The sequence below is a fragment of the Engystomops pustulosus genome, chromosome 9 (genome assembly GCF_040894005.1).
Source record: "Engystomops pustulosus chromosome 9, aEngPut4.maternal, whole genome shotgun sequence".
Taxonomy (NCBI): domain Eukaryota; kingdom Metazoa; phylum Chordata; class Amphibia; order Anura; family Leptodactylidae; genus Engystomops; species Engystomops pustulosus.
The window spans coordinates 28,442,525-28,469,775 of NC_092419.1; the positions used below are offsets into that span (position 1 = coordinate 28,442,525).

At 42.8% G+C, this 27,251-nt stretch overlaps 2 protein-coding genes across 3 annotated transcripts; both read right to left on the bottom strand.

Moving 5' to 3' along the window:
* Positions 1–2,771: 2,771 nt before the first annotated feature.
* Positions 2,772–18,578, bottom strand: CCDC61 (coiled-coil domain containing 61). 2 transcript variants are annotated; one of them, XM_072123504.1, is made up of 14 exons: positions 18,482–18,578; positions 16,057–16,213; positions 14,183–14,265; positions 13,164–13,324; positions 12,897–13,049; positions 12,596–12,806; positions 10,640–10,722; positions 9,613–9,806; positions 8,444–8,522; positions 7,228–7,286; positions 5,804–5,873; positions 5,627–5,696; positions 5,423–5,495; positions 2,772–4,445 (listed from the first exon to the last, which is right to left on the bottom strand). In XM_072123504.1, the coding sequence occupies exons 2-14, from the start codon at positions 16,202–16,204 to the stop codon at positions 4,351–4,353; spliced, it is 1,479 nt and encodes a 492-aa protein (XP_071979605.1). In that variant the 5' UTR covers positions 16,205–16,213; positions 18,482–18,578; the 3' UTR covers positions 2,772–4,350. The 2 variants fall into 2 exon arrangements, with proteins under 2 accessions (XP_071979605.1, XP_071979604.1); XM_072123503.1 differs by lacking the exon at positions 18,482–18,578 and adding an exon at positions 18,320–18,455.
* A 4,002-nt stretch (positions 18,579–22,580) lies between these two features.
* NANOS2 (nanos C2HC-type zinc finger 2) lies at positions 22,581–23,533 on the bottom strand. The gene has a single exon (XM_072124330.1). It carries the CDS (start codon positions 23,523–23,525, stop codon positions 22,887–22,889), a length of 639 nt encoding a protein of 212 aa, XP_071980431.1. The 5' UTR covers positions 23,526–23,533; the 3' UTR covers positions 22,581–22,886.
* Between the last annotated feature and the right edge of the window lie 3,718 nt (positions 23,534–27,251).

Genomic DNA, 27,251 nt, shown 5'->3' on the forward strand with positions numbered 1-27,251 from the left:
CCTTTAAGTCATATATTTTACAATAAAATCTGGAATAAATTACATGAGAACTCTGCCCCTTTTGTAACCCCATCGCCAGCTTTACATTACCGTCTCTATACTCTCCTGACACCTCGTAAATCTTACTTCTATATACCCACATAAATGTGTCAACACTAAAAATGTTTATCCCTCAAAAAGCCTATTAAACCTAAAGTTTACAGCTTATAAAAAGCGCTGGGATGCCATCCTGAGGTGCCCGGACCTGACATGTTAGAGATAATAAGGTTGTGATCATGACTTAATTGAAGAGCACTATAGTCTTTCTTACGTGGCTGATAACAGAGGGCAATAGCAGTGGAACACACAATGGGGGGGGGGGGTTTATCAGAAGTGTCTGAGAGCAAAACTGTTCTAGTTGTCCATGGCAACCAATCAGAGCTCAGCTTTCATTTTCCAACAGCTGTCTATGAAATGATAGCTGATCTCTGATTGGTTTCTGTGGGCAACTAGAACAGTTTTACCTCAGACACTTCTGATAATTCTCCCCCCTGGAATAAGTGAAAGTAGAGTATATTGCAGTCTCAGGTGCACGGCCATGACAGACCAATAAGCGTGCAGATAGATGAGCAGATATAGATAGAAATCTCATTCTTTCCATGTCTCTCTCCCTATTCATAAGTTCCACACACTCTAAATATAAACATCCGAAAACTCTCCGCACAGGAATGTAACCAAACATAGAGCAGATCAGTGCACATCGTTTAACCCTCCCTGCCAGGCAGAAACCAGCGCCGGACAACGCAGACGCAGCTGCCACGGGGTTTAACCCTTGCCTGTACTCCAACCCCCCGACTTGTGCAGAGCATCTGTTGGATCTGAGGAGCCAAGGGGGGAGATTTGGGAGATACGGCTTCATCCTCAGAAAATCTGCATTTGATTGTCAGTAGTTATGCAGATACTGTAACCGTTCCATCATCATTCGTTATATAAGTCAGTGCCACGTGTTGGGTCTTGTATAACACATACCCAGCGTCAAGGAGCTGCTGTAAAGGGTTGGTATGCGGAGGATTTCTCATCTGGAAGATGTTGTCAGTGTAATAGGACAGTGTTAGACACTCGCCCAGTAGATGTGTAGCCACAGGACTGTGAAAAATGCATTTATATTCCAGGATTGTAGCTGGACTTGTAGCGCTCCAGTAAAGAGTTGGACTTAAACGTACAGATTTATCAATCTGTTTACAATTCTGTAAAAACGTGTTTTTTGGCACTTTCCTGACGAGTATGACAAAGGGGGCATGAACATATTAAAAGGGGCGTGGCGTCGAACGAAATTTCTTTGACTTCACAGGGAATGGGAGCGCACAGAAAAAAAATTATCCAAGGGCATCAACATTTTTGTGCATTTTCCTACCAAAACCGGTTTTATGAGATTTGATGTTGTCAGACTCATTGGGGGTCATTTATCATGCACTGGCGTTTGAGGAAAGCCCCACCCCTTCAGGCCTGCACGGTCACAGGTATAGACAATCGGCAGCTTTACACCCCTATGGCTGTGATTGGCCAGTCTACCTGTGCAGCTCATCAAGCAACATGTTCAGGTCCGCACATCTCTTATCACAGACTGTCCCATTCCACCACCGGGCAAGTCCCCTGCACCCCTCTCCCTGCCCTCTTGGCCTGAAGGTGATGTAACGGGAGAAAATACTGACAATTCCTGGTATTTTGCAGGGAATTGTGATTATTTCAGGGCTTGTAATCCAGGAAACAGGTGTACAAGCCCTGGGAAATCTCCCTCACTGCTGGATACATTGGCCAAAACACTGCGCAGCAGAACTGAGCTCAGCGGGTCAATCACACAGCGCTGGTTTTATGTAGTAAACTTTGTGTGAAACCGGCCTAATAATCTGACCTGAATTTAAAGGACACCTGTCATCAGGTCTGTGTCACTTGTCCTGTCACCACTAACTGTTGGAGCAGCTCACAAGGATCCATCCCAGCCTTTATCTAGTTATTTCATACATTCATTATAAAATGTTACCCCTCCCATCTCCTCCCCCTGCTGATATCTGTGTGTAATGTATAGTAAAGCATTGCTAGTGTCTGTGCTTTATCTGCTGACATGCTCTCTCTTCCTATTCACATGTGCGAGACACAGACATCAGCTACACATGTACCTGACATGTTCTGCTATAACATGGCTGCAGCCTGGAGCGGTTGTATCTCTCCTATACACACACAGGCTGCAGGGGGCGTGGCCACCAGCACCAGGAAGCACATCATTATACAGCCTCACACCATTATACAGGCTGTCAGTCAAGCACTGGGGGTGTGGCTGTACCTCCCACTCATGAATATGCTGGACAGCTTGAATATGCTAATGACTCATTGGACATTTCACAGGTCATTTGCATACAGCTTTAGGACCTCATTGCTTAGGTTTACAGGCATGTAGAGGGACAATGAAGGGATAGAGGCAATGCTCTCTAATGGCAGTTTATGAAACTAAATTAAGTTTAGGGGGGTTATTTGCCTGACAGGTTCTCTTTAAAGTGCTTTAATAATGCACCTTCTGTCTAACTTTGTCCCATCTTGATTTAGATAAGTTTTCTCCATTGAGTCTAAAAGACATATTTAGCAGTGAAGAGCCTAGAAGTAATCCAGGGCATCTCATGAAACCACAAAATGAAAAAATCCATACAGTGTATGTGTATATAAATATATAAATAGGAAAATATGTAAAATAAATGACAAAATGAGTGTCTTGGATTATATACAAATATATTTTAAAACAAAAAGGTTTCAATTCACATTCAAAACAATTAAAATTCAAGTCAAATAAATAAAATCTTTCACATTTATAAAATAATAATAAAAAAAAAATCCCATTCACCCACCAAAACGCAAATACAAATAATTCAACTAGGTCATACGCTGGAAATGTGTAACATACCGCTTTAGGTGCAGTCACACAGTGCGTTTTTAGTCTGTTTTTGTGCGATAACCAGGCATTTGGCTGGTTTGAATCCATTATTCTTTATTTGTGGAAGTTTAAGCAGCTGTGAAAACGTCAATACAGCTGCTTACACTTCCAGAAATAAAGAAAAACGGATTCAAACCAGCCAAATGCCTGGTAAACATGCAAAAACGCACCATGTGACTGCACCCTAACAGGACAGATCATGTGACATCATACACGTAGCTGCATTGTCTATAGAGATGAGTGGACCTGCCGTTCTCACTTGGCCACACGACCCAGACATATTTCTGAACTGGTGACTGTACAGCCCATGCCCATATCAATTATCAATCATCTCTCCTGATATATGTGGTTTAATAAATCTTGATGGCCCTAGACTAATTTCCAATGAGATCAAAAGGATCAGGTAGAGCAAAACCCATCAGCCTGATCCTCATCTACCCAGTCATCATTTATTGCAGAAATGTGCATATAAAAGTTATGGTTGGCCGCTCAGCCCATACATATGGCCAGTATTAGACTCCCTGTATTGGTCTGTGTGTGCATTTTTGGATCCTAAAAAAGTGACCCTACCACTTTGTACAAAACCAGCTCTGAACCAGCCACTTGCTGTTATCACATTCTGCTCAGATTATCAGTCTTCATAGACCTCATAAAAACAGCAGAACCAGTGATACGGTTTACCAATAGCTTCAGCGTGTCCACATCTATATGGAAGTCATTAATGTGATAAAAACAGGTGTGAACCGGGCCTTAGGCTAGGGGCACATTACTTTGTTCCAAGGAGATTGGGATTCGTAGACTAAATAAAGTCATGTGCCCCTAGCGCAGTGCTAAGGATGGGAAGCAGGGACTCCTTGTATCATATATCACTATGATGCAAGGAGTCGTGTCCTTGCCATTGTGTTCCAAGGAGATGGGGGATTTGTAGACTAAACAGTGGCAAGAACAGGACTCCATGCATTATAGTGATATGATACAAGGAGTCCCTGCTTCCCACCCTTAGCACAGCGTTTGTGGCTTATGATCCCGTATTCATGGGCCGACCACAATCTCTGGCCTTAGTGTTCCGGTTATTGCCGTTTTCACCTGTGCACACACACACACAAAAACACACATCTATAAAACTGGAGCTGAAATATCTTTCTATCCAGGATCCGTCATGAGCTTGTATCATTGAGGTCAGTAGAAGAAATGCTCGCTCAGCACCGCTGGAGCATGAAGGAAAAGAAAAATGGCGGCGCCCTCACTTCTATATATGCAATTCAACACCACATTATTATCGTAGAGTCTCTGGAATCCATTGGCACAGCCTGGCGGTTACACAATGGTGCCGCAAAACCTGGAAGATTGTCAGAATCGGATTTACACGCCGCTCCGGCACGAGCGTCTTAGGTGCGGGTGTCCAGGTTTCTCATGTAATCTTGCAGTGCCTGCAGTCGCACATCGATGTCTGACAGGTCAGAAAGTGGGTCAAAGCGGTTTTCTGGAAAAGGAAGGCGAGACATTTTTTTTTTTCACGTCATCTAGGTGAATAATATCAGGATGGAAGGGATCTGACCACCACCAGACTAGCTGTTAGAAGAGACTGCAATGTTTATACCAACACCTTGACCTCTTTACAGCGAGTCAAGCACAGTGCCATCTGGTATATAGTGGCTGTGCCTGGTATTGTAGCTGAGCACCATTCACCTGAATGTAACTGAACTAACAGACCACCTGACCAGTGAACATGCTATCACAGGTCTGGAAAGATGAAGTGGAGCTCACTGCGCTGCAGCAACTACATCAAATAGCGTCGTACCATCACTGATCCGATATCTGATACAAGATAATAGACCGTGACCTTCATGAAATTTCTCGGTGAAACATCTATCCATCAGAAAAAAGTAAATTACTGTTCTGCGGCACTTTTTGTGACTTTGAATTGTGCCGTCCCTCCGTTACTCCTCCTGGAATTGTGTTACTAAATATTCCTCTAGACCAGTGTTGGTGAACCTTTTAGCGGCCGAGTGCCCAAACTGCAACCCAAAACCCCCCTTATCACGAGGTGCCAACCAAAAATTAAAGCAGCAACTTATTGCTCCCTGTTTTTAACAACTTTCAATCATATTGGCCTCCAGAGGACAGCAACACATTTGTGGGGCCGGCAGGAGGTCCTCTAAAGATTATTCGGCCCTGTCCACTCAATTCTCCCTCCCTAAAGTCCCAAGTAGCGAAGAATCACTTTAATATATGACTGAAAGCAGCATCTTTTAAGTTGCATGGAACTGCAGAAAGATTCTTTGAGTCATGTCTGGTGTGCTGGGGCGATGGCCCGGGTGCCCACAGAAAGGGCTCTGAGTGCCGCCTCTTGCACCCGTGCCATAGGTTCGCCACCACTGGTCTAGACTCTACACATGCTCACAGGGCGCAGTTATGCGCTGCACATCTCCAGTAGTTATGTACGCTTTCCCCTTGTACCTTTTTCTATCTTTCGATCATATGTTGGTGTACTGGAAAGTCTCTTCTTTGCGGGAAGTCGATCTTTCTTCGCCTGTAGAAGAACAAAAAAAATAATATACAAAAGAAATCACTACTTTAAAAAAACGCATTATTGTCCTTTCGTCATGCTGAGAAGAGGAAACCTCAGATTACTTGGCTATAAATTGTGGTCGGGTAACTTACACTGTTTCGGTTGTTCCAGGATGAGTGAGTGAAGGGTTTCCGGCCTCGCGCTGCTGGTTGTCGCTCTCCTCTGTAACATGCATTGTGGAGATTATGAAGAACATAAAAATGTTGCATGCATAAGAACACAAATCAACTAGAAGATACAAAGTATAAAGTAACCTCAGCCTCCATTACCTGCTGCGTTCGATATAGTCCATTTCATCCCCAGAGCTTTGATACGATCGATGACTACGAATACTTTCCACTGTCATATAATATAAATGGAAATAAGATGTTAAAACTTGAGGAATTCCATATTCCTATCCATAAGGGCGGCATCATAGTACTTGTCAGTGTTAAAGCTTTGTCATTCCAACACTAAAGGGAATCGGTCAGTGTTAGGTAACAGTACAACTTAATGATCAACCATTTGTCCGTTTTCAGTAGCAGCAGGACTGTAAAAAGTGAAGTTATAATCCAGCCCTGCAGCTCCTGTAAGGGCTCTGGGTGGGTCTTTCAGTCTAAAGAGCTTTCTGCTCTCTGCACTGTGTTGCTCTACAGCCTCTTCCCTCTGCTATGAGTAGGAGCTGCATCAGGATTTTGGTTGGATAATTACAGCAGTCACTCAGAGCAGAGGGGAGGGACTGTGGAACAGTTCATTGTAAAGAGCAGAAAGCTCTTCAGACTCAAAGACCCAGAGCACTTGCAGACGCTGCAAACCTGGAATAAAGAGTTAAGTAGCAGCAGGACTGTGAAAAGTTACCACACACAATAAGATGACACAGATATTCTGGGCCTATATCTGGCAATGTCTGCAGTTTATTATTGTCAAAACGGATGATGCATTCCCTTTAAGATCAAAAGGTCTCCAGAGTGATGTCACATCTCTATTCTACTTTTAGGAGGTTGCTCAGAGCATTACACACAATGTGATGGGCACAATACAGGTTCTCCCAGATTAAATCAAATCTAAACATGCCGCTTTCTTCCAAAAACTTTGCCTCGTTTTCAGTGCGTGGTATTGAAAGTCAGAGGGGTCACAGGTCCAAACACTGCAAACCCCTTCCCCCGAGATGACAGGAACAGCGACCTGCATGAGAGTGACGGTCTTTTGTAGGTGTCCACCCAATATTCTACTCACTTCTATGAGATGACCAAGTGCCATAGAAGGGAATGGAAGTCTGGGTGGATCCCCTTATTGCAGTATTCTCTTGCAGGAGAAATTTTGGGCTCCTGTTTGACAGACTGAAAGATCCAATTGTTGGAGCTCCAGTGATCAAACACACACAGAAAATCGCTTTAACTACCGTAGGGCAATCCAATTTACTCCAAATACACATTGACCGTATATACAATATCTATGTTCTGACCACAATGATTGTATATAGTGTAGGGAGTCAGTGACTTGTGTGGTCAAAAAGGGTGGATTAATTATTGCCATTGTGACTGAAGCAAACACACAAATGTGCACACAGACATTTTGGCTTATACAATTTTTAATTTTTCTAGAATAAGAAAAACATTGAAAGTGGAGTCCAAAAAGCTTCTAGGGAAAAGTCCTCAACAATTTCCATGGAGTGGGCTCTGCCAGCAAACACGCGCAGCCTTATGTGTCTTACCTGAGGAGCTGCGCCTCTGGCCTCTCATACTAGAGGGGGAACCAGAAACCCGACGACATCTAAATTTAAAAAACACACAAAATGAAAACATAGGATCACCTATGGCCACACAGCAACAGTCAAAAACATTTGTGCAACTTGCTGTTGTAAACATGTTGCAAGTGCTCACAACGACTACTTGAGTTTATGGTGTTAAGAATGTCTCATGGTTACAGAAGATCTATAGTCACAAGGCATCCTAAAAGTCTGTTTGGCCTCTGTTATGGGGGCCAATATTTTGCTGGACATAAAAGTCCTGGTGCAGGAGATTTGTAGCTGAATGTATCGGATCCTAACAAGTCCTCAGTCACAGATGTAAGCCTGGCTAAAGGTGTGTTCTCATGGTGGAGTTAGGAAGCTCAATGCAGATCAGTAGGTCAGTTCAGTTCAGCCGGATTAAGCCCAGCAACCCATCTGTTACATGGATAGTTTCCTAGCCCAAACACTCTGAGTGAACGTAACCTTGCACTGATAATGGCGCAGTTTTGTCCTGACAGCCAATCCTGCTACTGCAAATATTGCAGGAGCAGGCTGGTAACTGCATACAGTGTAGTTGCTACGGCTGAATTCACACAATCGTGTGGAAATGGGTCCATATGAAGGCCCATTCTCATGGACTGCACACCTTGCACATTACTGGATGATGACTTCCCATCTGCCCTCGGACCTGCAGCACTGGTAATGTAACTGCCGGTGCTGCAGTTCTGCTGCAAAATGGGAGTCCTTGCATCACACATCAGTATAATGCAAGGACTCTGTACTGTGAAAGGTGCGCAATCTGCGGGATCAGGCTGACATATGGGCCCCTTTCCATGGACTGCAAAAGATTGTTTGAAGGCAGACCAACTTTTATCATTTGGAATATATGTCCAATTTTAATTTTAGCTGGAGATCCCTGAGATATAACAATGTAGGGTTGCACCCCTCCCTCCCGTTTTCTCTTTCTTCTGTATCTCCTTTCTTTGTCTCGTTGTGTGAATCTCTTAATTTTCTGGAACTGTTTTGGGACTAATAAAACGGTACTCTTCTGGTAACGAGTGCTTTCTGCACCTAGCTCCCTCTTAGGATGACCCGCTATGGCCTTTCTATGTTCATTGATTTATTTGGTATGCATATTTAAAAATATTGCATAAAATACTAATGTGAAAAAAAAAAAAAAATGAATATGTTTACTTACTTCTTCAAGTCCATCTCTTTCTGCTTAAGTTCCTTATCTCGGACATAGGCAGTTGGATCAAATCGAGGGGGCCTGATGGCTGGGGAGAAAAAAAAAATTGGGATTAAAGTGAAAGTTAGAAACCATAAGTTGGTGCCATACAAACTCAGTATCCAAGACTGATATTTTATCCTATAAACTGAGAAAAATGCTACTAAATTCTTCTTTTCTACTGACTGTATATACAAAAAAAAATGTAATAAAAAGTTCTCCAACATTTCAGTCCAAGCACTGGATTTTCTTTTTTGGTTTTCTATAACTGCAACGGTCAAAGATCTAGTGTACAAGAAGCCCATTGTATGTTATAAAGGCCCCATAAAGCCCTGAATTTAGTTTCCGGTCAGCAGATGCAGGACAAACACAAGCCCTTTAAAAAGAGATGAATAAACAAAAAATGAGAACAACACAGGCATTATGGCTTCTTGGATTGACCATCATCAATGTTCCCTTCAGCTATTTAGTTTAAAGAGGACCTCGACTAAACCCTCCATTAGCACTCACTAAGGTAAGCAGCTGCCTAGCCCCACCCCAGATGCAGCAGTGTTAAACTGCTAGCTTTATTGAAACATACCAATAAGCTAGCGAACACTGCATTGCCATAGGCCTCCGATAGCCAATGTATTCATGAGGGGGTGGTCCGAGGCTCCCCGTAGCTTCTCCTCTGGATGCCCCTCCCACACCATAGGCCGGCGGTGACTGCCAGGTTTCATGTGGCAGTCACCACATCTGCAGAACGCCCCCTAATGAATACACCAGACCGCTATAAGCTTGATCCAGCGTTCATAGGGATATGGGAACTGCTTACTTAGCAGGGTTTAGTCAGGATGATAGGCCCTCTTTAAGGCAAAGCATCAACAGCTGGTTACTAGGTCATGAATAGGACTCACGTCAGACTGCATGGAATTCAACAGAGAGTTGAAGTCCACCGAAATTACAGGAATAGTTAAGCATCGCTTAGATATCGGTAAAAAAGGAAGGGTTTTTAATATAACTGATCCCTCTTCCTCATGGCAGCCATCTAGCCCTTCCTTCCCCAGCAGCTGGAGGTTCAAAAGTCTCCGAATACAAGATGCAGGCAGGTTCCATTTGCATTAGGGTCGGTGAATTATAGTTTCATGGATTCCACTTACCCACAGGGGAGGGGGATAATCTCGGCTGTCTGGCGAGACTCCTTCCCTCTCGTGAACCAATCCCGCTCCTTTCCCGTGATGTGGACCTCTCCCTTCTGGTAACAGTCTCTCCCCTGGATGAGCTCCGGTGAATGGGGCCCCGACCAGCAGAGCTGGATCGACTCTGTGGGGATGGGCCCGTGGGGGTCACACGCCTGTAAGAGGAGCAAATAAACTAATTATTTCATTCAGTACAAAATCCACATTTATAGATTAATATGTGAGAAGAGTTAGCTGTAAAGAATTCCTATGGTCGGGTTAGATGACCTACAGTCTGTCCTCCCGAATAACTGGAGATTTGTGGTGAGTGACAACGACCAGGAGTGAAACTAAACTCTGCGCTGCCTGAGGCAAGATACATTGTCGCCCCATTGAAAATTTCTCAATTTATAGTCAGCCTGGTCAATTGGACCATTTAGTGACAGTACTTACGGCCACCTCTAATAACATGAGGGAGGTCAGTCTGGACCAGGTTTCCCTCCCCTATCCATCCTGAATACCTTCTCTCCCTCCTTCCAATTATTCTCTTCCCATGTCTTCCCTCCAGGAGGTCAATTTTTTTTTAACCTCGTTTAAACAAGAAAAATACAAGATGGAGTATGGTACCGTACCGTGGGTTATACAATGGTATAATGATACATGTGTCCAATGCAGGATCAGACCTAAATATAATAATAAACTATCTAAAGAGCACAGCAAGAATCCAGACCGGATAACGCAAGGTCATCTATCATGTGTAAATATCCCAGCACAAAAAATATTTTTGTATAGTAAAAGCAAAGTTGGTCCCCAAGCGAGGAGGAAGCAGTAAAGAGTCTGGGGTGACTCACACCAATTTTTATTAAATTTCTCTGGGCGAGTTCTATGCTTATACAGCAATTTTTCATAGGGAATAACTGTATTTACTTATTTCTTACATTGAGATATAAGCAGGGGAGGCTTAAGAAAATTGGTTAAAATAAAAGACCCTCGCCTTTATCCAACTCACCCTCTTTTATACATCGCCAGCTCTGTGCTCAGACTTTTCACTTTCAGGCGAAGGGTTCGCTCCACTGCTCGCAATTCTTCCAACTGAATTATTAAAAGAAAAGTGAGAAATTGATTTAAGTCAATTTTTCTAAACCGTTCACCAGATTTTACCCCATTAAACTCCCAAACCCTCAGGTCGGGCATGAAATCTCCTTTGTACAATTCACTCTTATGTGAAATTTCACCCCTTTACCTAGAAAAAAAAAAAATCTCCACCAAAGACAATGAGCAGAGAAGAGTCATATTTTATATTTACACTTTAGATGCCCCCCATCTTTGTTCTATAGTACCTAGAAACATGCGGTTGGTATCATATTAAGTGTAAGAATCTCATCTTTCAGATTTGTAGTTCTGTGTAATACATAACCCAAGGTACAGGCAGTTAACAGCTTAAAGTCCAGCATGACACGCTCGTTTCTTTATGCACTAATTGGGACAGTTTTTAGTGCATAAAGAAACAACATATTTTCTGCTAAAATGACTTTTAAAAAATATGTAAATGATCAGGAGGTGCTCAGGCTGACGCTACCTGCCGGATTTTAATGTATACACCCCCCCCACTAACAGTTCCTCCTGCTAAAGAAATGAGCATGTCATTCTGGATATTTACCGTCAGTCAAACTGATGGTAGATGTCATTTAATAACTTTTTTGGCTCTTTTTGGTTTTTTGATTTTATTATTCCCCTCCTTCACAGATCCATAACTTTTTTATGGGAACTTTTGTATGAGTGCTTGTTTTCTGCGTAACAAATTGTACTTCCTATTGGCGGTATATAATATTCCATGTCATATACTGGGAAGCGGGAAAAAATAAATCCAAATGTGGGGAAATTGGCAAAAAGAAAAACGTATTTGCGCCATTTTCTTGGGGGCTCCGTTTTCATAGTGGGCGCCAGATGACAACTCGCTTCATACTTTAGGTCAGCACCATCATCACAGAGATACCAAGTTTATTTAGGTTTCCATATGTTTGAATGGGTTCTAAAAATTTAAAACTTCTTTGTACAAAAACAAATTTCTTCATTTTGCTCTATCCTGAGCTGAAACCTTTTTTTCATACTTTGGTGCAAAGCATAACTTTTTTGCGGGACGTGATGTCGTTGTCATTGCTACCATTTTGGGGACTGTACGACCTTTTCATCATTTTTTATAAAAAAAATTGTGTGTTACAATATAGCAAACAAATGGCGATTCAGACATTTTGGTGCCATTTCCCGTTACAGATTTCACTGCCAGCAATAACAGTTTTTATAATTTGATAGATTGGGACTTTTGGGAAGTGGTGACACCTAACATGTTTATGATTTTGTTTCTTTTTAGATCAGTTTAAGGGAAAAAGGGGTATTTAGTTCTTTTAGGCCCCCTAGGGTGTCTGATCGCAAATTCTACAATAATGCAGTGTATGGGGATTTTGATATGGATCTATAACAAATGAAACTTATGTTTGTTATATAGGGTAGAATGAAAGATAGGGGTGTCTGAAATACCACCTTCCTTTGCAGCCTCTAAACTTGACTCATCTCAGGTTAAACATGACTCTTTTCTGCTCATTTTCACATTACTTTGCAGGAGATATTTTTACAGAGGAGATTTCACATAAAAGAGGAAAATCTAAAAAGGACATTTCATCCCCTACCGAGGGGGCTGGAAGAATGGTATCATTTTCGGGTAATAGACTAGATAACTAGATTGAAGGGGTTGTCCAGCTGGATTTGGAATAAAATGGATTATGACCTCTGCCCATACGGTGCACATATACATTTTTTCCAACACCAGTAACCCATTCCCTGATAAGGAAAACCTTGGTAACCCACCTGAGTTTGGTGTTCATGTGAGCAATTAGATTTTCAATGTTTTTATCCCAGGAGAGCGATGTGTATGAATTGATAAATCTTCTTCAGTTTCTCCATTTACCTGATCTGTTAGTTGCCTGCTCTCCTCCTTCCTCTTGCTCGCCAGTCGCTGACTCCTGCTCCTCTCTTTCTGAAGCTCCGCCTCTAAGGTCTGCACCGCCCTCTTCAGGATACGTATATGACTGGCGTCTTTACCGTTGGGAATTTCAAGGTCCTGGAGTCTCTGCAATGCAAGATCAGCCTCTTGTTTCTCCTGTGTCACCCGCTGGAGCCTAGTAAATGAACGGAAATACTAGCGTAAATGTTAATATTCTAACCCTTTCTCCCCCTATTCTAAACCCCAGAATTATTCTTATACTGACTCTTCTCTCAGTCTTCGCATCTCTGTCTCTCGGCTTTCCTCTCTTGGCGCTAGTTTCAGAGCGGCCAGTTCGTCTTTCAGCCCTCGGATCACTTGTCTTAAGTAGACCGGGTCTGGTTTTCCAATGTAGGGAAGAGGGAGGGGATAATGTATCCTGCAAAAAAAATAAAAATAAATAAATAATACATACATACGCACACACATACTTTTATCAGAAAAGAGGAAGCAGTGAGAAGACATTGATAAATAACGTGTCTGTGAGGTTCACCTGTCAAATTCCACTGAGTAGATAAGTATCAGGTATCGCTTGGAAGTTAGTGATGAGCTCCTGGCTGGGGGAGCTGAACGTTGCGCTCCTCCAGCTTTCCGATTGCGCAGCAACTCTAGGTCCGAATATGTCAAGAGGTCTAAAGTTACAGATTCACTGCTCTAAAAAAAAGACATGATTACATGTTTTAGTAAATCCGTCGTAACCGGAACATAAAAACTGGTGTAATATAGACTTGTTTAGCTGCCTGTGTATTTTGGAAAATTAGACCAACACTGAAAATAATAAATGGCTATATTTTCTGAACTGTCGCACTTAGAAACACAGTTCTGATGCCATTTTAAAAAGAGAATCACATGTGTTAAGTGTGTAGTGTGTTTGAACCAAAACTATCCAGTCCAGAGAGTGATTTTCATTTGAGGATCCCATTCATGACTAACTAAATGTTAGTGGCACCGTGAAACACAATCAACCGGTCAGCTGAAGGCAGTACAGAGGAGGAGGGAGCTGCAGGGAAGAGGGAGCTAAGACAGATTCAATATCTACAAGCAGATACATAAAGTGGAGCACATGTATATCCATTGTTAGACATAGGGTATTAAGACCAATGATTCTAAAGACAACTGTCATAAGAAATTCACTATGGCAAGGGTTCGGAGATTTATGATAATGTTCCAGATGATACGATCGTTTTTGCATAAAAGTTCATTTTTTTTTGTTCCAGAAACATAAAGCCGAACACATTTTTTGTGACAAAAACAAAATACAAGACCAGGTCTTATCTGCGGAAACAAGATAATAAACGCGTAGTTGCAATAACTCAATTTATCCTCTTGGGGGACAAAAATTTATATTCCAAAATATTTTTTAATTGGATAAAATAATTTAATTAATCCAATGGCACCAATACAGGTCCTGACATTCCAACACTGATGCTCTCAGAAGGTCCCTGGTGACTCTGGTGGCCCCCATTTATGGATGTGCCCATAAACAAATTCTACCTTTAAGAAGAAGGTTACCTGTGTGAGAGCGGAGTGCAGCATATTGCAGAAGATAGAATACTGCTTGAAGTTTCCCGTCTTGTGAGTGAGGTCTTCTACAACTGTCAAGGGATAGAAATCAACATCACATTAGATACTACACTTTTTCTCAGGTTTATTTGGCTTCCTTGTGTACTACAATTGGTTTACTAGTTTTTTCACTGAAGACAGAACATCATAAGAATTTTCCTAAGGAATACATAACATTTACCGGACATCTGCCCCCTACAGAGTGTGCACAAGCTTCAGAACATCATGATCCTGTCGACCTCTTACTGGGGTGCGAAAAAATAAAATGTCTTCGCCTTGCTCCGGCACCCCATTCTCTGATGAACACCCCCAATCCCTCCGTTGTGACCACTTAAGCCAGAGGCAGGTAAGTACAGGGGATTTCCAGAAAAAGTGGAAAACCTCTTCAACACACATCATCCTGCTGCTCCTGCGGATCCCTATCCTCAGTATTCATGACCAGTATAAGGCCTAGGTCGCATGAATGCACACATATCACAGACAACAAACACTCGTCCCGTGGTCCGTTGTTTGTGGACCGTTTCAAGTCTGCCTGCAGGAAGATGACAGTAGAAATGGACTGACTGAGCCGCAGACACGGGGATGATAAGGACCTGCTCGGAGTCTTGTGCCTTGGGCAGTTGGCTCATACACGGGGGCATGGAATCCACTAATGTGCGAGTGATAGAATGACATGGAAGGAAAGCTAGCTGGCTAACACTTGTCTTCATGAGAAAACCCCTTAAAGGTCTTGTTTGGGGACAGGTTAGGATAGGGCCTTACTTGCTGATCAGTGGGGGTCTCAGTGCTAAGACCCCCGCAGATCACGGAAACGAAGGGGTCCAACGGACCTCGCCGCTCCAAAGACTAATGGAGCAGACGGCCACACATGACCACTCTGCTCCATTAATATCTATGGAGCTGATGGAAATTGCCAAGCGCCGCGCTCAGCGATCTCCGTCAACTCCATAGAGATTAATGGAGTAGAAGGGTCACTGAGAACCCCACTGATCAGCAAGTTAGGCCCTAACTCGTGGACAGAGCCTAACTTGTCTTTGTGGGAAAACCGCTTTAACACAGAGGCTAGTGACTGGCTACAGAGAGATGTAGTATGTAAAAGCATATCCCATATAACCGCTGCAGCTAAAAAGATAATCGAATAGCAATGCTAGATGCAGGTAGGGGAAGAGCTGGTAACTTATTCTCCTGTTATAATGATTTCAAATTCCCACTTATCTCCACTCCTGGGTTTGCACAATAAGCAAGATGTGAAATGTCTCTGGAATAACCTGGCCGTGCAGACATGAACAGTAAAGGAGCTGCATCTCCTACTGAATGAGGGGGAACTGAGGCCTCATGTTCCTTCCAAACAGCTTATTATCAATATATTGGTTAAAGTCTGTTCATAATATAAGCCATCAGTTTTAAATAGCGCACCATAGAGACGTGCAGAGAGCCATCTTTTTGTGAATAAGCAAATCAGTCTGCAGGTGCACTGGAGGCAAGCCCAATCCACCTCTAGACAGGCATGACATAAGAGGGGGCCAAAAATGTATGTGATGGCTAATGAGACAGCTTTCGGCAGGGATTCCAGAGTAGAGGTGCTTCACCTACAGAGGTAAAGGCAGATGTGCCCCCTTGAGCACTTGCAGGCTGATTTGCATATCCATAAACAGATGATTATCTCTGCAATGCTTCAGCGGTTTGTGATTTTTGGTTTGGAGGAATTTTAAATTTAAAAAGTTCTGGAAACTGACGTCAAGAGATGTTTTATTTATCCTGCAGCAGGCCGGACACAATGCACATGTACTGACTGTGTATACATAAAGGAGACAAATACTTACATTCAGCATCAAACTCTGCCCTCCACTGGTCTGTAGTGAGAGCATCTTCAACCTCCACTTCCAGCCGCTCCCCTGTGTTCCGGATACGCAGGATATGTTCTATGCCTCTGAACACACAACGGGCTTCTGCTAGGTCTGCGTCGTCCATAGTGGAGTCCTGGGCAAATAAAAGTCAAGTCAAATCAGATGTAAAGGAATGTGTAATGTACAGCAAATATCAAAGATACTTGAAATTATGGTTTTCTAGCAGAAAACGGTCTCTTTCCCTTCCATAACTACCAGCATCAAACAAGCCACATAGATTATGACCACCCTCATTGGGATTTTTGTTCCTATAAATCGATGCCCTAGTATAGGTCAATATCATCACATGGGTAAACCCCACATTAGGAAAACAAGGGTCTTTTGGACCCTTTGAGTAGCACACAGACACCTTATTCCCCGAAACGTGTTGTGTTTTTAAGACCTATAATAAATTGATCTGAAAATTCCACTCTGAGTGCACCACCTGATTAAATCTACTTCCCACAAATCCTAAGTAGTACGGGCACATCACACAGGAGATTTCCACTGTGAGGCAGCACCGGACCATTCGCTACCCAACTCCTAATACTTCATAGCGTTGTGCCTATCCTAGCACAACCACACACGGTGAGTTTAATATTCACCCTCACTCCAAATCTATATCTAAAGGTGTAACACTATTAGCGCTTTTTCCCGGTCCTCTCTTGCCACACTTTATCACACATTCTTATGGCAGAATACAGGGGTATTGACCTCAGTAAAGGAGACATTATTCTCTATCTTATAAATAGACAAATTGTCAAGTATTCATCAACTCAATAGAATATCTACAGAATATGTCATAATTGTCTGACAGGTACATATCTATCTTGGAAATCATTGATCAATCAAGCTCATTGACATACTGGTGTGTTCTCCCTATGGCAGGATCTGCTCTGCATTAAGCTTCATATGCACTTGTTTTTAAGAAAAAAGGCTTTAAAAATAATGCAAATGAGGAGCTCCATGTTCCATAGGTGTTAATGGCGTCTGGAGCCCTTCAGGCTAATTTGCATAATTTTAAAGGCCTTTTTTTTCCTCAAAAACAAGCTTAAGGAGAGTGGATATTGCCATAGGCAGAGCACACCTGTATGGTGATCCAAATGGTAATGTCTTTTAATGAAAATTGGAGCCCCTTAGGCTCTTCTGCATAAAGCGCTAAAAGAAGAGCGGGCACACACCAGCATGTAAGTGTGCTTAATTTTAAATCATTCATGGCTGGTTGTCGATGTCCTTTAAAATTACCTAATGATGTGGTTTCCAGAACCCCTCCATGTGGTAGATTCATGGGCTGTTACACTTTCCCCCCTCTGCTTCATCAGCACTTCCCCCTCCCTCTGTCTGATATAATCTCACTGCGGCAGGGGAAGTTTCAGCACATAGCGAGAGAGTAGGAATAGGAGGGGGTTGCTCCTGCACAGTGCTATAGCCTGTGAACCTACAGCATGGAGGGGCTCTGGTAACACCTCAAGGAGGCCTTCAGACTCATTAACATAATTTTATAAGATAACAAATACAAGAAGATTACTTCAGTCACAGTGCCTACATCTATGAGTAATGTCCCCGGTTTATAATACTTGATATTGATGGTAGATTTCCTTTAAATGGACTGTCCGGTAACGTCAAGTTATTCCCTATTAGGATAAGGAATAATGTACTGATCCATGGGCTCACTAGAATGGGGGGGGGTCTATAGCACCGCAAATGAATGGAGCTGTAGGGTGTGCATGAATGTGGTACAGTGAGTACAGCTCTCCGCTCTCTGCATAGAGCTAGATTATGTAGCAGGACCGTGTAGAAACAGCTGCTTCATTCCTTTGGGGTCCAGTGGACTCTGGTTCTGATAGTCCTTGGGGTTTTTTCTATCCAGGGAATAAGGAATAACTTGTTGTTACCACAAGACTTCTATAGGGTGAGACTCTGCCCCTTGTCTTATATTTAGGGCTGATAGAACAGTAGTTTCCATCCAACTGTATTAAAACTACAACTCCCAGCATTCCCGGGGGCATGCTGGGAGTTGTAGTCCGTTATAACTGCGCTGCTAAACATTAGAAAACTCAAAGGACAGGAAATGCCTAGAAGCCATAAGACTGTAATAGGATTAAATAACATATGGCCAGGAGAATACCAAGCAGAATATAAAAAAAACGCACTAGACGTGTATGAACAGCCATAGCCTCCGAGAAAGCCGCACACTCACCTTCTATTCTTCCCCGTCCCTCAGCAGTTACCCCTCGGTCAGTTAAACCGCCGGTCTCCCCAACAACACCGCCTTTCATTCCCATTGGCTCCTACACGTACACCGCGCTCTACTATTGGATCCACCTCACGCTCATCCTGCGTAAGCCCGCCTTTTACTCACAACTTCCTTCCTATTGGTCAAACGTCGGGGTCCTCTGCAGGGCTAAGCGGCCATTGGGAGCGTCAGGACGTTGATCAGGTGTCGGAAGTGTAACTGTGACAACGGCGAGGTCACGTGATCCGATATCCGGCGGCGAGCCTCGCTTGATAAACTACAAGTCCCATGAGGCTTTGCAGTTAAGGGACCGCGGGAGATGGAGTTTTACCACAGAACCAAAGCCAGAGGGTAATGATAATAAGTTATATGTATTATACAGTGACACCAGCAACAAATATGTGCACACAAATTGTGTCTTATGGGTGTGCTCCTCGTAGTGAAAACTTTTTAAATTTTTTTTGTGTTTTTGCAGGATACATTGTTTTAAAAAGAGGACAATATCCATGTAGTCCTCCTTGCCAGTCCCTAAATTTTCCAAAAATCATCCTTAGGGAAAAAAGAATGGGGTATGTAGAGGTTTACTGTCCAAAAACTGAAAAATATTAGGCCAATAGGGGGCTGTTTAGTGTCCCCTTTAAAAAAAAAGGGAACCTGTCAGCAGAACACTGTTTTTAGGTTCTCACAGTCAATACCAAGCATATCCGAAAACCGTTTTCATCAGATTTCTGGTTTGTTTCTTTCAAGCAATAACTTTTATAAAACTTTACCTGGCTCCCCTGGGCGTGGTCACCCTTGCTCAAAATAAGTGCCCCCCTCCACAAATGGCTCGTCTTCTTCAATTTGAATTTAACCCCCCCCCCCCCCTCCGCTACATTTCTTCATGCCTCTGCCTCCCTGTATCCTCTCGCGGACCTGGGTTGCGGCGGCTACTCAACTTGCTACGTAGTTTGCATACCTGCATCCGTCTCACTGTCTACCAACCCGGTGCTGAACCTGGCGCATGTGCAGATAGAGTCCCGTCGATTATGAGAGAAAATCTTTAAATAGCCACATTTTGTTGCTGTTCTTCCTGACCCATCTTACAGGGAACATGTCATCTCTATTTATCCCATTAAACTACCAGCCCTCTCAGGTATGAAATATCCGTTATAGTATTCCCTAAATTTTGTGAGATTTCACATAAGAAAAGTCACATTTTGCCAGGTTCAGGTTCAATGTCTGGAGGCGGGGCATCATTTTAGATGTCATTACTTTATTAGATAATTAGGTTTATTTGGTATCAAAAAGAGATGACAGAGACAGGACTTGATTGTTTTATATAAATATATGAGTGATCCTTACAAAAAATATGGTGGAAAGTTGTTCCAGGATTAATCAAATGACGAGGGGGCACTGTCTCCGTCTGGAGAAAACAAGGTTTAATCATGAGAAGTGACAAGGCTTCTTTACTGTAAGAACTGTCAATCTGTGGAATAGCCGAGCTCAGGCACTGGTCACAGAAGGGACAGCAGAGCGCTTCAAGAAGGGTCTAGATCAGTGGTGAAGAACCTATATCACCGGAGCCAGAGGTGGCACTCGGTGCCCTCTCTGTGCACACCCACATTCAGGGCTCAAGACCTCAGATTTCTCTTGCTCGGGGAAAAAACTCACTTTTTGTTTATAGCTCCTAAATGTATAAAACAACTGTGTTCATTTCATGTTTTTTTTTTAATATTATGTCTCCTATGTTCTACTTCTTCTGTAGGAATCTACAGCCCTGCTGGTGTATAATGGTAACAGCCAATCCACCCATCTCTGGTACAGGGTAAGAAAGTGACTATGTGGCTATGACTATGGTAGAAACATTTAGCAACAGCCAAAGCCAAACTTCCGACTTCTCAATTTCCCCCCAACTCTAACTAGAGTGACCAGGAAAGATAAATGTGAGCATTATTTCCCAGTGTCTTATTCCTCTGATCTGTAGCAGAGGAGCTTCACTACTAAGCATGTACATAGAGTGCAGGGAACGTTCATCTAAACTAAAAGTCTGGTGGGGGACGTTTTGGGATACACCTAGGAGCTTCCTCTCACGATGGTACTAAAATCTTATATTCGACAAGGAAGATACTGGCTGCCCACCGGCTCGATGCCTCTCCTCCTGAATTAAAAAAAAACTAGTATCCCAAATTAATCATATCATCAGAATGGATACATTTATTCATGGGTGGTTTCCTAGGTTTATTCCCTGCAAAAAAAAAAAAAGTTCTCCTATCCAGCATGATCCCCCAACAGGTTTGGAGGTCAATGACACAAGGTTGCCAGTCAAGACACACTTTGCTGGGGGAAGGTGGGGGGGGGATGTTGGTGGTTGGAAAAGGTTGATGTATTTTCCTTGTAAAAATTGTTGATAAAAAATATTAGATTCAAAAAAAGTCTAGAAGAGGGTTGCCCAACCCATGTGGTGGGTGCACCTAAGAAGTCTTACTGCTACCAGTTCTGTGTCCTGACTTTTGACACTGGTTGTATGCGCAGAGGTAAGGACATGCAATAGCAGTCCAGGACAGCAGGAGAGTACTTCTCAGCTGTAATCCCAAGTAGTCTCCTGCTCCTAACACGGATCTGCTCCAGGTCCTGATGCCAACACATACAACCAGCACTGGAAGCCGAGTAGAGCAGCACATGGAGGAGAGTAGCAGCTGCAGTGCAGGGAGAAGAGGAGCCAGAAAAGGAGAGGATTTATTTTTTTTTGTCTGCTCTGGAGGTCTCCAGTATTAGCAGAGTTATGAACTGGGGGTATTCAGTATTATAGTCTGCTCTGGGCTTCTCCATTAGTAGTTTTATGCTCTGGGATTCTGCAGTATTAGAATTTTTAATCTGTGGGGGTCTCCAGTACTAGTAGCTTTATAATCCATTTGATTCCTACTCCACCAAAATGGTCACCAATTCCACAACTCCTACTCCACAGGCCTGTGAAGAACAATCTTTATGTAGCACTTACAGGGTCAAACCAGTTGGCCCTCAGATGTGCTAGATACCAAACCAATCATTGTATAGCTCTTTAAGGTATCAGAGATGTTCTTTCTTAGCTGTAATTTATACAAAGGCAATCCTTTCTCACATCTTCTGATTGCTAAACCAGTTGTCTTTGTCCCTCTGAAGAGCCAGTTCAATCCACCATCCTCTATTCTTGGTGATCAAATCCTCATTCCTCACCTTTTCTAGGTGTCGGGCCGTCTCTTCCTCTGCTCTTCTAGGTGTCGGGCCGTCTCTTCCTCTGCTCTTCTAGGTGTCGGGCCGTCTCTTCCTCTGCTCTTCTAGGTGTCGGGCCGTCTCTTCCTCTGCTCTTCTAGGTGTCGGGCCGTCTCTTCCTCTGCTCTTCTAGGTGTCGGGCCGTCTCTTCCTCTGCTCTTTTAGGTGTCAGGCCAATTTCGGCTCTCCTAGGTGTGACTCCAGTCGTTTCTTGGCTCTGCTAGTTACCAGGTTAATTTTTTTTTTCTCAGCTTGGATGTAATACCACTGCTGCTAAGCCTTCCCATTTCATCTTTCTGGGTGCCAGACCTAATCCAACTTCAGCTGTCTAAATTACCAGAAGAATCCATCTTCATCTCTCCTAGGTATCAAGATGGGTATCAACCCCTTTGGTGTCAGCCCAATTCCTCCACAGCTCTCTTATGTGTGAGGATAGGTTTTAAATGATTGTTCGCTGAAGATTCAACCAATGAGATCCCTCATACAAGATAAAAATTGTCTAAATCCATAGATTCTGGTGGGGGTCAGCTGACCTTCTAATGCGTATTGGATTTCCTGACTCTTATGGCAGATTTCGGGATGATAACAGTTGGTTGTGCAAGCTGGAATTCTACTCCCTGGACATAAGCCACTACCAGAAGACTCTGGCAGCACTTATCTCTAGGATTGTGTAGATGTATAGGAAGGTCAGGAGAGATGGGCAAACGTTCATTCATCTGACCTCTTACTATATGGAGTATATTTACCAATTTTTTACAATACTAGTAAGATTCTGGATTTTTTTTTTACATATAATGGATGTTTTATGTCTTCTCGTAAGCTTTAGTTATACAACTTTTAGTATTTTATTACTTTTCATACCATTTTACCAAAAGCAAACTATAAAAACACAGCAAAAGATACCAATTTTATTTGACACCACTAATGTACTTAAAGCCAAAGATGGAAAAAGGCAACAATTGTGAGAAAACATTTTTATTTACTTTTTTTTTTTTTTTTGAGAAAATCAACAACTAAGTTTTACATTTTGCTATTCTTTTTCTTTGGCAGGGGCCAGAACATTACAAAGCCAAACCAGTTTTTGAAAACATAAAGGTGACTTCTCGTCATGGTCCAGGTACAGTCAACTGAGATTTTCAGGTGTTTCTTGTTATAAAATACAGAGATGAAATAAAACAATGGGTTGCTCCCATGTAAGAAAAAAAAACGGAGTCCTGTCCTGGATCTCTATTGTCAAACCATGTTCCTCAAAGACAAAAAAAAGGCCATAGAAGCAGAAAAACTTCACGGAAACTTCAACTTAGTGTTTCATCCTGTGCCCAGAGTTGCGTTCCATCTTCCTGGAGGAATTATTCTTGTTCTTGTTGAGTGGGCAGTATTTCTTGGTGTGTGATTTATAGCCGGTGGCTCCGCACAGAGAGCAGGTGTACATTCTAAGAATGGGGCAGGTAACTTTCCCGTCTTCATCCTTCAGGTTGTGGCCTGTGTAGACATGGCGCGGCTCTCCATTTTGTTTACAGAAGTGACACATGGCGCTCTTTGACCGGCCTTCACGCTGAGATGGCAAAAAAGCTGGTTGACTTTGTGAGGTCATGCAATGGGAAGGCGGCTCAATCTGAAAGTTTGAGGTAAGAGTTTTTGGTTGGTAGTGATAGTAGGCAAGATGCTTGTTGGGGTTCAAGGTGTTAGATGAGCCAAGTCCAGCTTCATAGATGGCATCAGGTGGCATAGAGCAGGTGGCTTGTTTATCTTCAAATGGAATCAGGCAAGCTGCAGCTTTATAGTTGGCCGGATCATCCGTTTTAGCCTGGACTTTACTTGGATTGTCAGGTTTTGCCTGGAGAAATGTGTCCGGCTGAGGTTGGCCTATATTCATACGTGCCATCTCTTTGACCAAGGCGGCCAGCTGGAAGTAGTCTTTCCAAGGCTGAAATTCCATGGTGATTCTCTTTCAGAAGTTTGTGTCATGATGGACCATCTCAGTTCTATTTATTTACCAAGGTAAGTGGGCGGGTAGGTTTTTTTTTAGTATAGTCTCCACCCTAGCATACACCTCTTCCTGTCATATTTTGTCAATTTTGGTGTTGCTAAGTCTTGTAGAGCTTTTGAGTCTGATTGAAATATGCTATAGCCCAATATACAGTAAATTTAAAGGGAACCTGTCAGCAAGCTAACCCCCTTAAGCTCACAAACAGTACCTTCTTATGTATTATAAACACAAACATAGAAGGTCCTTTTGTAATATTTCTAAGTTGTATAATTCTTGAGAAGTCCACTTTTATTCTTTTGTAAGATGCAGTCAAGGAGGTGAGGCTGTTCGACCAGGTGGTCAGGCAACCGCCCCTATTCCTGACCGCCTTTTCCGTGCCAGCCGTACCTCCTTATGTCCACGGTACATGTGCGTTGCGCCTGTGAAGCCAGCACCGTACATGCAGTGGCGGCTCCAAGATCACAGACCCATTGCACATGCGCGAGATCTCTGAATTGCAGGTGAATGACTTTGACATTACGAGGCAGGGCTGGCACACAAGTCGCTTGGAGTGGGCAGAACAAACAGCGGTCAGGAGGAAGGGTTGCCTGACTGTCTGGTCGAGCAGCCCCATCTCTGTAAAATATCACTCAAAAATCCATTATCAGGCAGAAGTTCAGATTTAATGATGACCAGCTCAAGTTCTTCTTCAGGCTCCGTTACTAAAGAAGCAGTCCCATTGTAAACTTCCGGGACCACTTTTGTTGGGGAAGTAAGAGTCTGTATCCGGGCATCATGTATTTTTAATTTGATCGTGCATCAAACCCATTTACCTAAAATGATATAGGTCCCCTTCACGCCAAAAGAACTCCACCATTTGTCCACCAAAATATTGCTAACGTATATTTTCAGTTCTGACCTTTATGGATTGAACTTATTTTTCCAGAGCGAGCCATAGACCCTCAATCTGTTGAGATGTGGGAAATTTTCAGGTCAAGTCAGCACTATGTAGTCTTTGTTACGTTCCTCAAAGTTTTCTTGGAGTAATTCTTGCAATGCGGCAGGAGTAATATTGTACTGACAGAGGCTGCAGTCATTTGGAAGGACTGGGGCAAAAGAGAGAATTGCTTGAAAAGTGTCATCCACAGAAATGCCAGGACCCAAGGGTGACTAGCAGAAGGTTTCACATCCTCCAGTAGACTGCCTTTTTGCCATAATGGAATCAATTCCTGAGATACAAAATGCACACACATGTGGCCCGCCATGGTGTGTTCGTAATGACTCTTTCTTTAGTTGGTTCCCATATTCATTTCTGATGCTCAGATGTACAAAGTACGAGCACGCATAGTTTTCCATGGTCAAGCAGTCACTATATACGTATACGCGCGTCAATGCGTTGTGTGTTCTGACACTTTTCACATAGTCAGCATTTTTCATAAATGTGTGCTACTGTAGCTCTTGTGTAGGATCAGACCTGAGCAGATAGTCCCAATGTCCATCAGTGAGCTCTGGACATCCTCAGCTGTATTTTTATAATGACCATGGATACTGGATTAGTATCTGACGTATTGGAGATGCTTTGAGAAATTCACCCCTATATACTTTGTCGATTCACCTAAAAAATATCTGGCATTGTCAAAAAATAATCCTAGTTGCTCCCTTCACAAGGGAAAGTTATCGGTAAATAGGTAGAAGGGGGGACAAAGAGCTTTATATTCTTCCAAATATGATGCAGAATATTCTTGTTAACATATCCCGTGGATAGGGCCTAACTTGCCTTTGTGGAAAAACCCCTTTAAGGAAGCAGTTTTTTTTTTTTTTCTCTCATTTCTTGCCCTCCACCTTCATAAATCCATAACTCTTTCCTTTTTCCGGGTACAGAGCTGTGTTAGGGCTTATTTTGTGTGTAACAAATTACTTCTCCGTCTCATTGTTTATTATTCCATGCCATGTACTGGGAAGCTGGGAAAAAAAATCCAAATTTTGAAAAATTGGGGGGTTGGGGGGAGTTTTCTGGTGGGCTCAGTTTTTACGACTTTCACTCTGCGCTCCAAATAACACTTCTACTTTATTCTTTGGCTCAGTACGATCGCGGTGATACCAAGTTTATACAGGTTTTATTGCATTTTAATAGATTTTCAAAAATTAAACGACTGTGTACGAAGAAGGAAAAAACTATTTCGACATCTTCTGGCACTAATAACTTTCATACTTTGGTGTACGGAGCTGGGTGAGGTGTAATTTTTTTTTTTTTTTTTGGCGTTTTCATTGCTACCTTTTTGAGCGCTGTGCGACATTTTGATCACTTTTTATTACATTTTTTTATGCGAAGTGAAATGGTTGCGTTTTGGATCTTTGTCTATTTTCCGTTATGTGGTTCACTGCCGGCAATTACCATTTTCATATTTTGATAGATAGGCATTTTGAGACCTAGTGTGTCTGATTTTTACTGTTTATTATGTTTTATATCAGTGCTTGGGAAAGAGGGGTGATTTAACTTAGTTTTTTTAAGACCCTTTAGGGTACATTAACCCTAGATGGTCTGATTGTTCCAACCATATACTGCATGAGCCACTGGCTCATTGTAACGGATCTGCAAAAAACAGACAGCCTTGTATCTGCCGAAGACCCAAGGCTGTCATGGCAACAGACCGCTTCTCTACCCCACCTCCCCCGCCCCTCCTGATGACGTTCAGGGGGAGCGACGATCGGAACCAAGATGGCGGTGCCGCCATCTTGTAAATGCTGCCAGCAGCTTTGCTGGTGGCATCGGAATGGTTAAGCACTGACCGCGGGTATTAGTAGTGGGTGTTTGCTGCAATATGCAACAAACCCCAGCTCTGTATGAAGAGGGTCTCAGCCGTGAGCCCTCCTTCATACACACTCTCACTCTCTCACTTCTGCGACGTACATGTATGGCACAGTTTGTGAAGGGGTTAAAGTATTTGACATGCAGGGATTTTGACATTCCCCTCCTTCATTCCTGCAGGTGTTAAGCTGCTTGTAGTCACTCAGAAAATGCCTTTAAGAACGATTTGTTCCTTTTCTCTTTCATGATCCTTTGATGATAGAATGTTTTCGCCCCAATATTTTACTTTTGCAGGGATTATGGATTCCCCAAAGCTGTTCAGTGTGATCCATGTCTTGCCTCGCATCCTTTTATTGCACATCGTGCCATCCCTTTAATTTCTGAAAACTTTGCCTGTAATAACAGGACATATGCAGGACAGTAGTTTGGTTTCACGTGATGTGACATTGAGATGGAGAGTTGCGCTGTGCGTTGCTTTTGTGTTACAATCACATCCATTCCGTGTTCTTCAGACTCTTTAGAAGGTCCAGACAAATCTTGTAAGAAGCGCACATGCAAATTCCCCCCTTCCAACTGGTTAAACAAATGCCCTAACCTTTGATACAACACACATAAAGTTTTGTGCAACCATTGTGGCCAACACAGATTTTTACTTTATCAAGAGACAACTTGACAATCCCGGTCCAATTTGAGACCGTACCCTCTGTACCATCTAACCTGTAGTATTTACTAGGATCCACCACACAACCATAGCTCTCATACTGATGGATGTCCAGCTCCATAGCCATACCTGCCCTCCCGTGAGTGCAGCCATCTTTACGTTTTTGGTCAATACATGGTCCGGTCTTTAATGCCTACACTCTGTTATTCTCCCCCCCACCCCCTGC

Coding starts and splice junctions, on each gene's coding strand:
- CCDC61 (XM_072123504.1), bottom strand. CDS start 16,204: ATGGACGACGCAGACCTAGCAGAAGCCCGTTGTGTGTTCAGAGGCATA. Junction 8,523..9,612: donor ATTATCCCCCTCCCCTGTGG/GTAAGTGGAATC, acceptor TTTTCTCCCCAG/CCATCAGGCCCCCTCGATTT. Junction 5,496..5,626: donor CCTGGAACAACCGAAACAGT/GTAAGTTACCCG, acceptor GTTCTTCTACAG/GCGAAGAAAGATCGACTTCC.
- NANOS2 (XM_072124330.1), bottom strand. CDS start 23,525: ATGGAATTTCAGCCTTGGAAAGACTACTTCCAGCTGGCCGCCTTGGTC.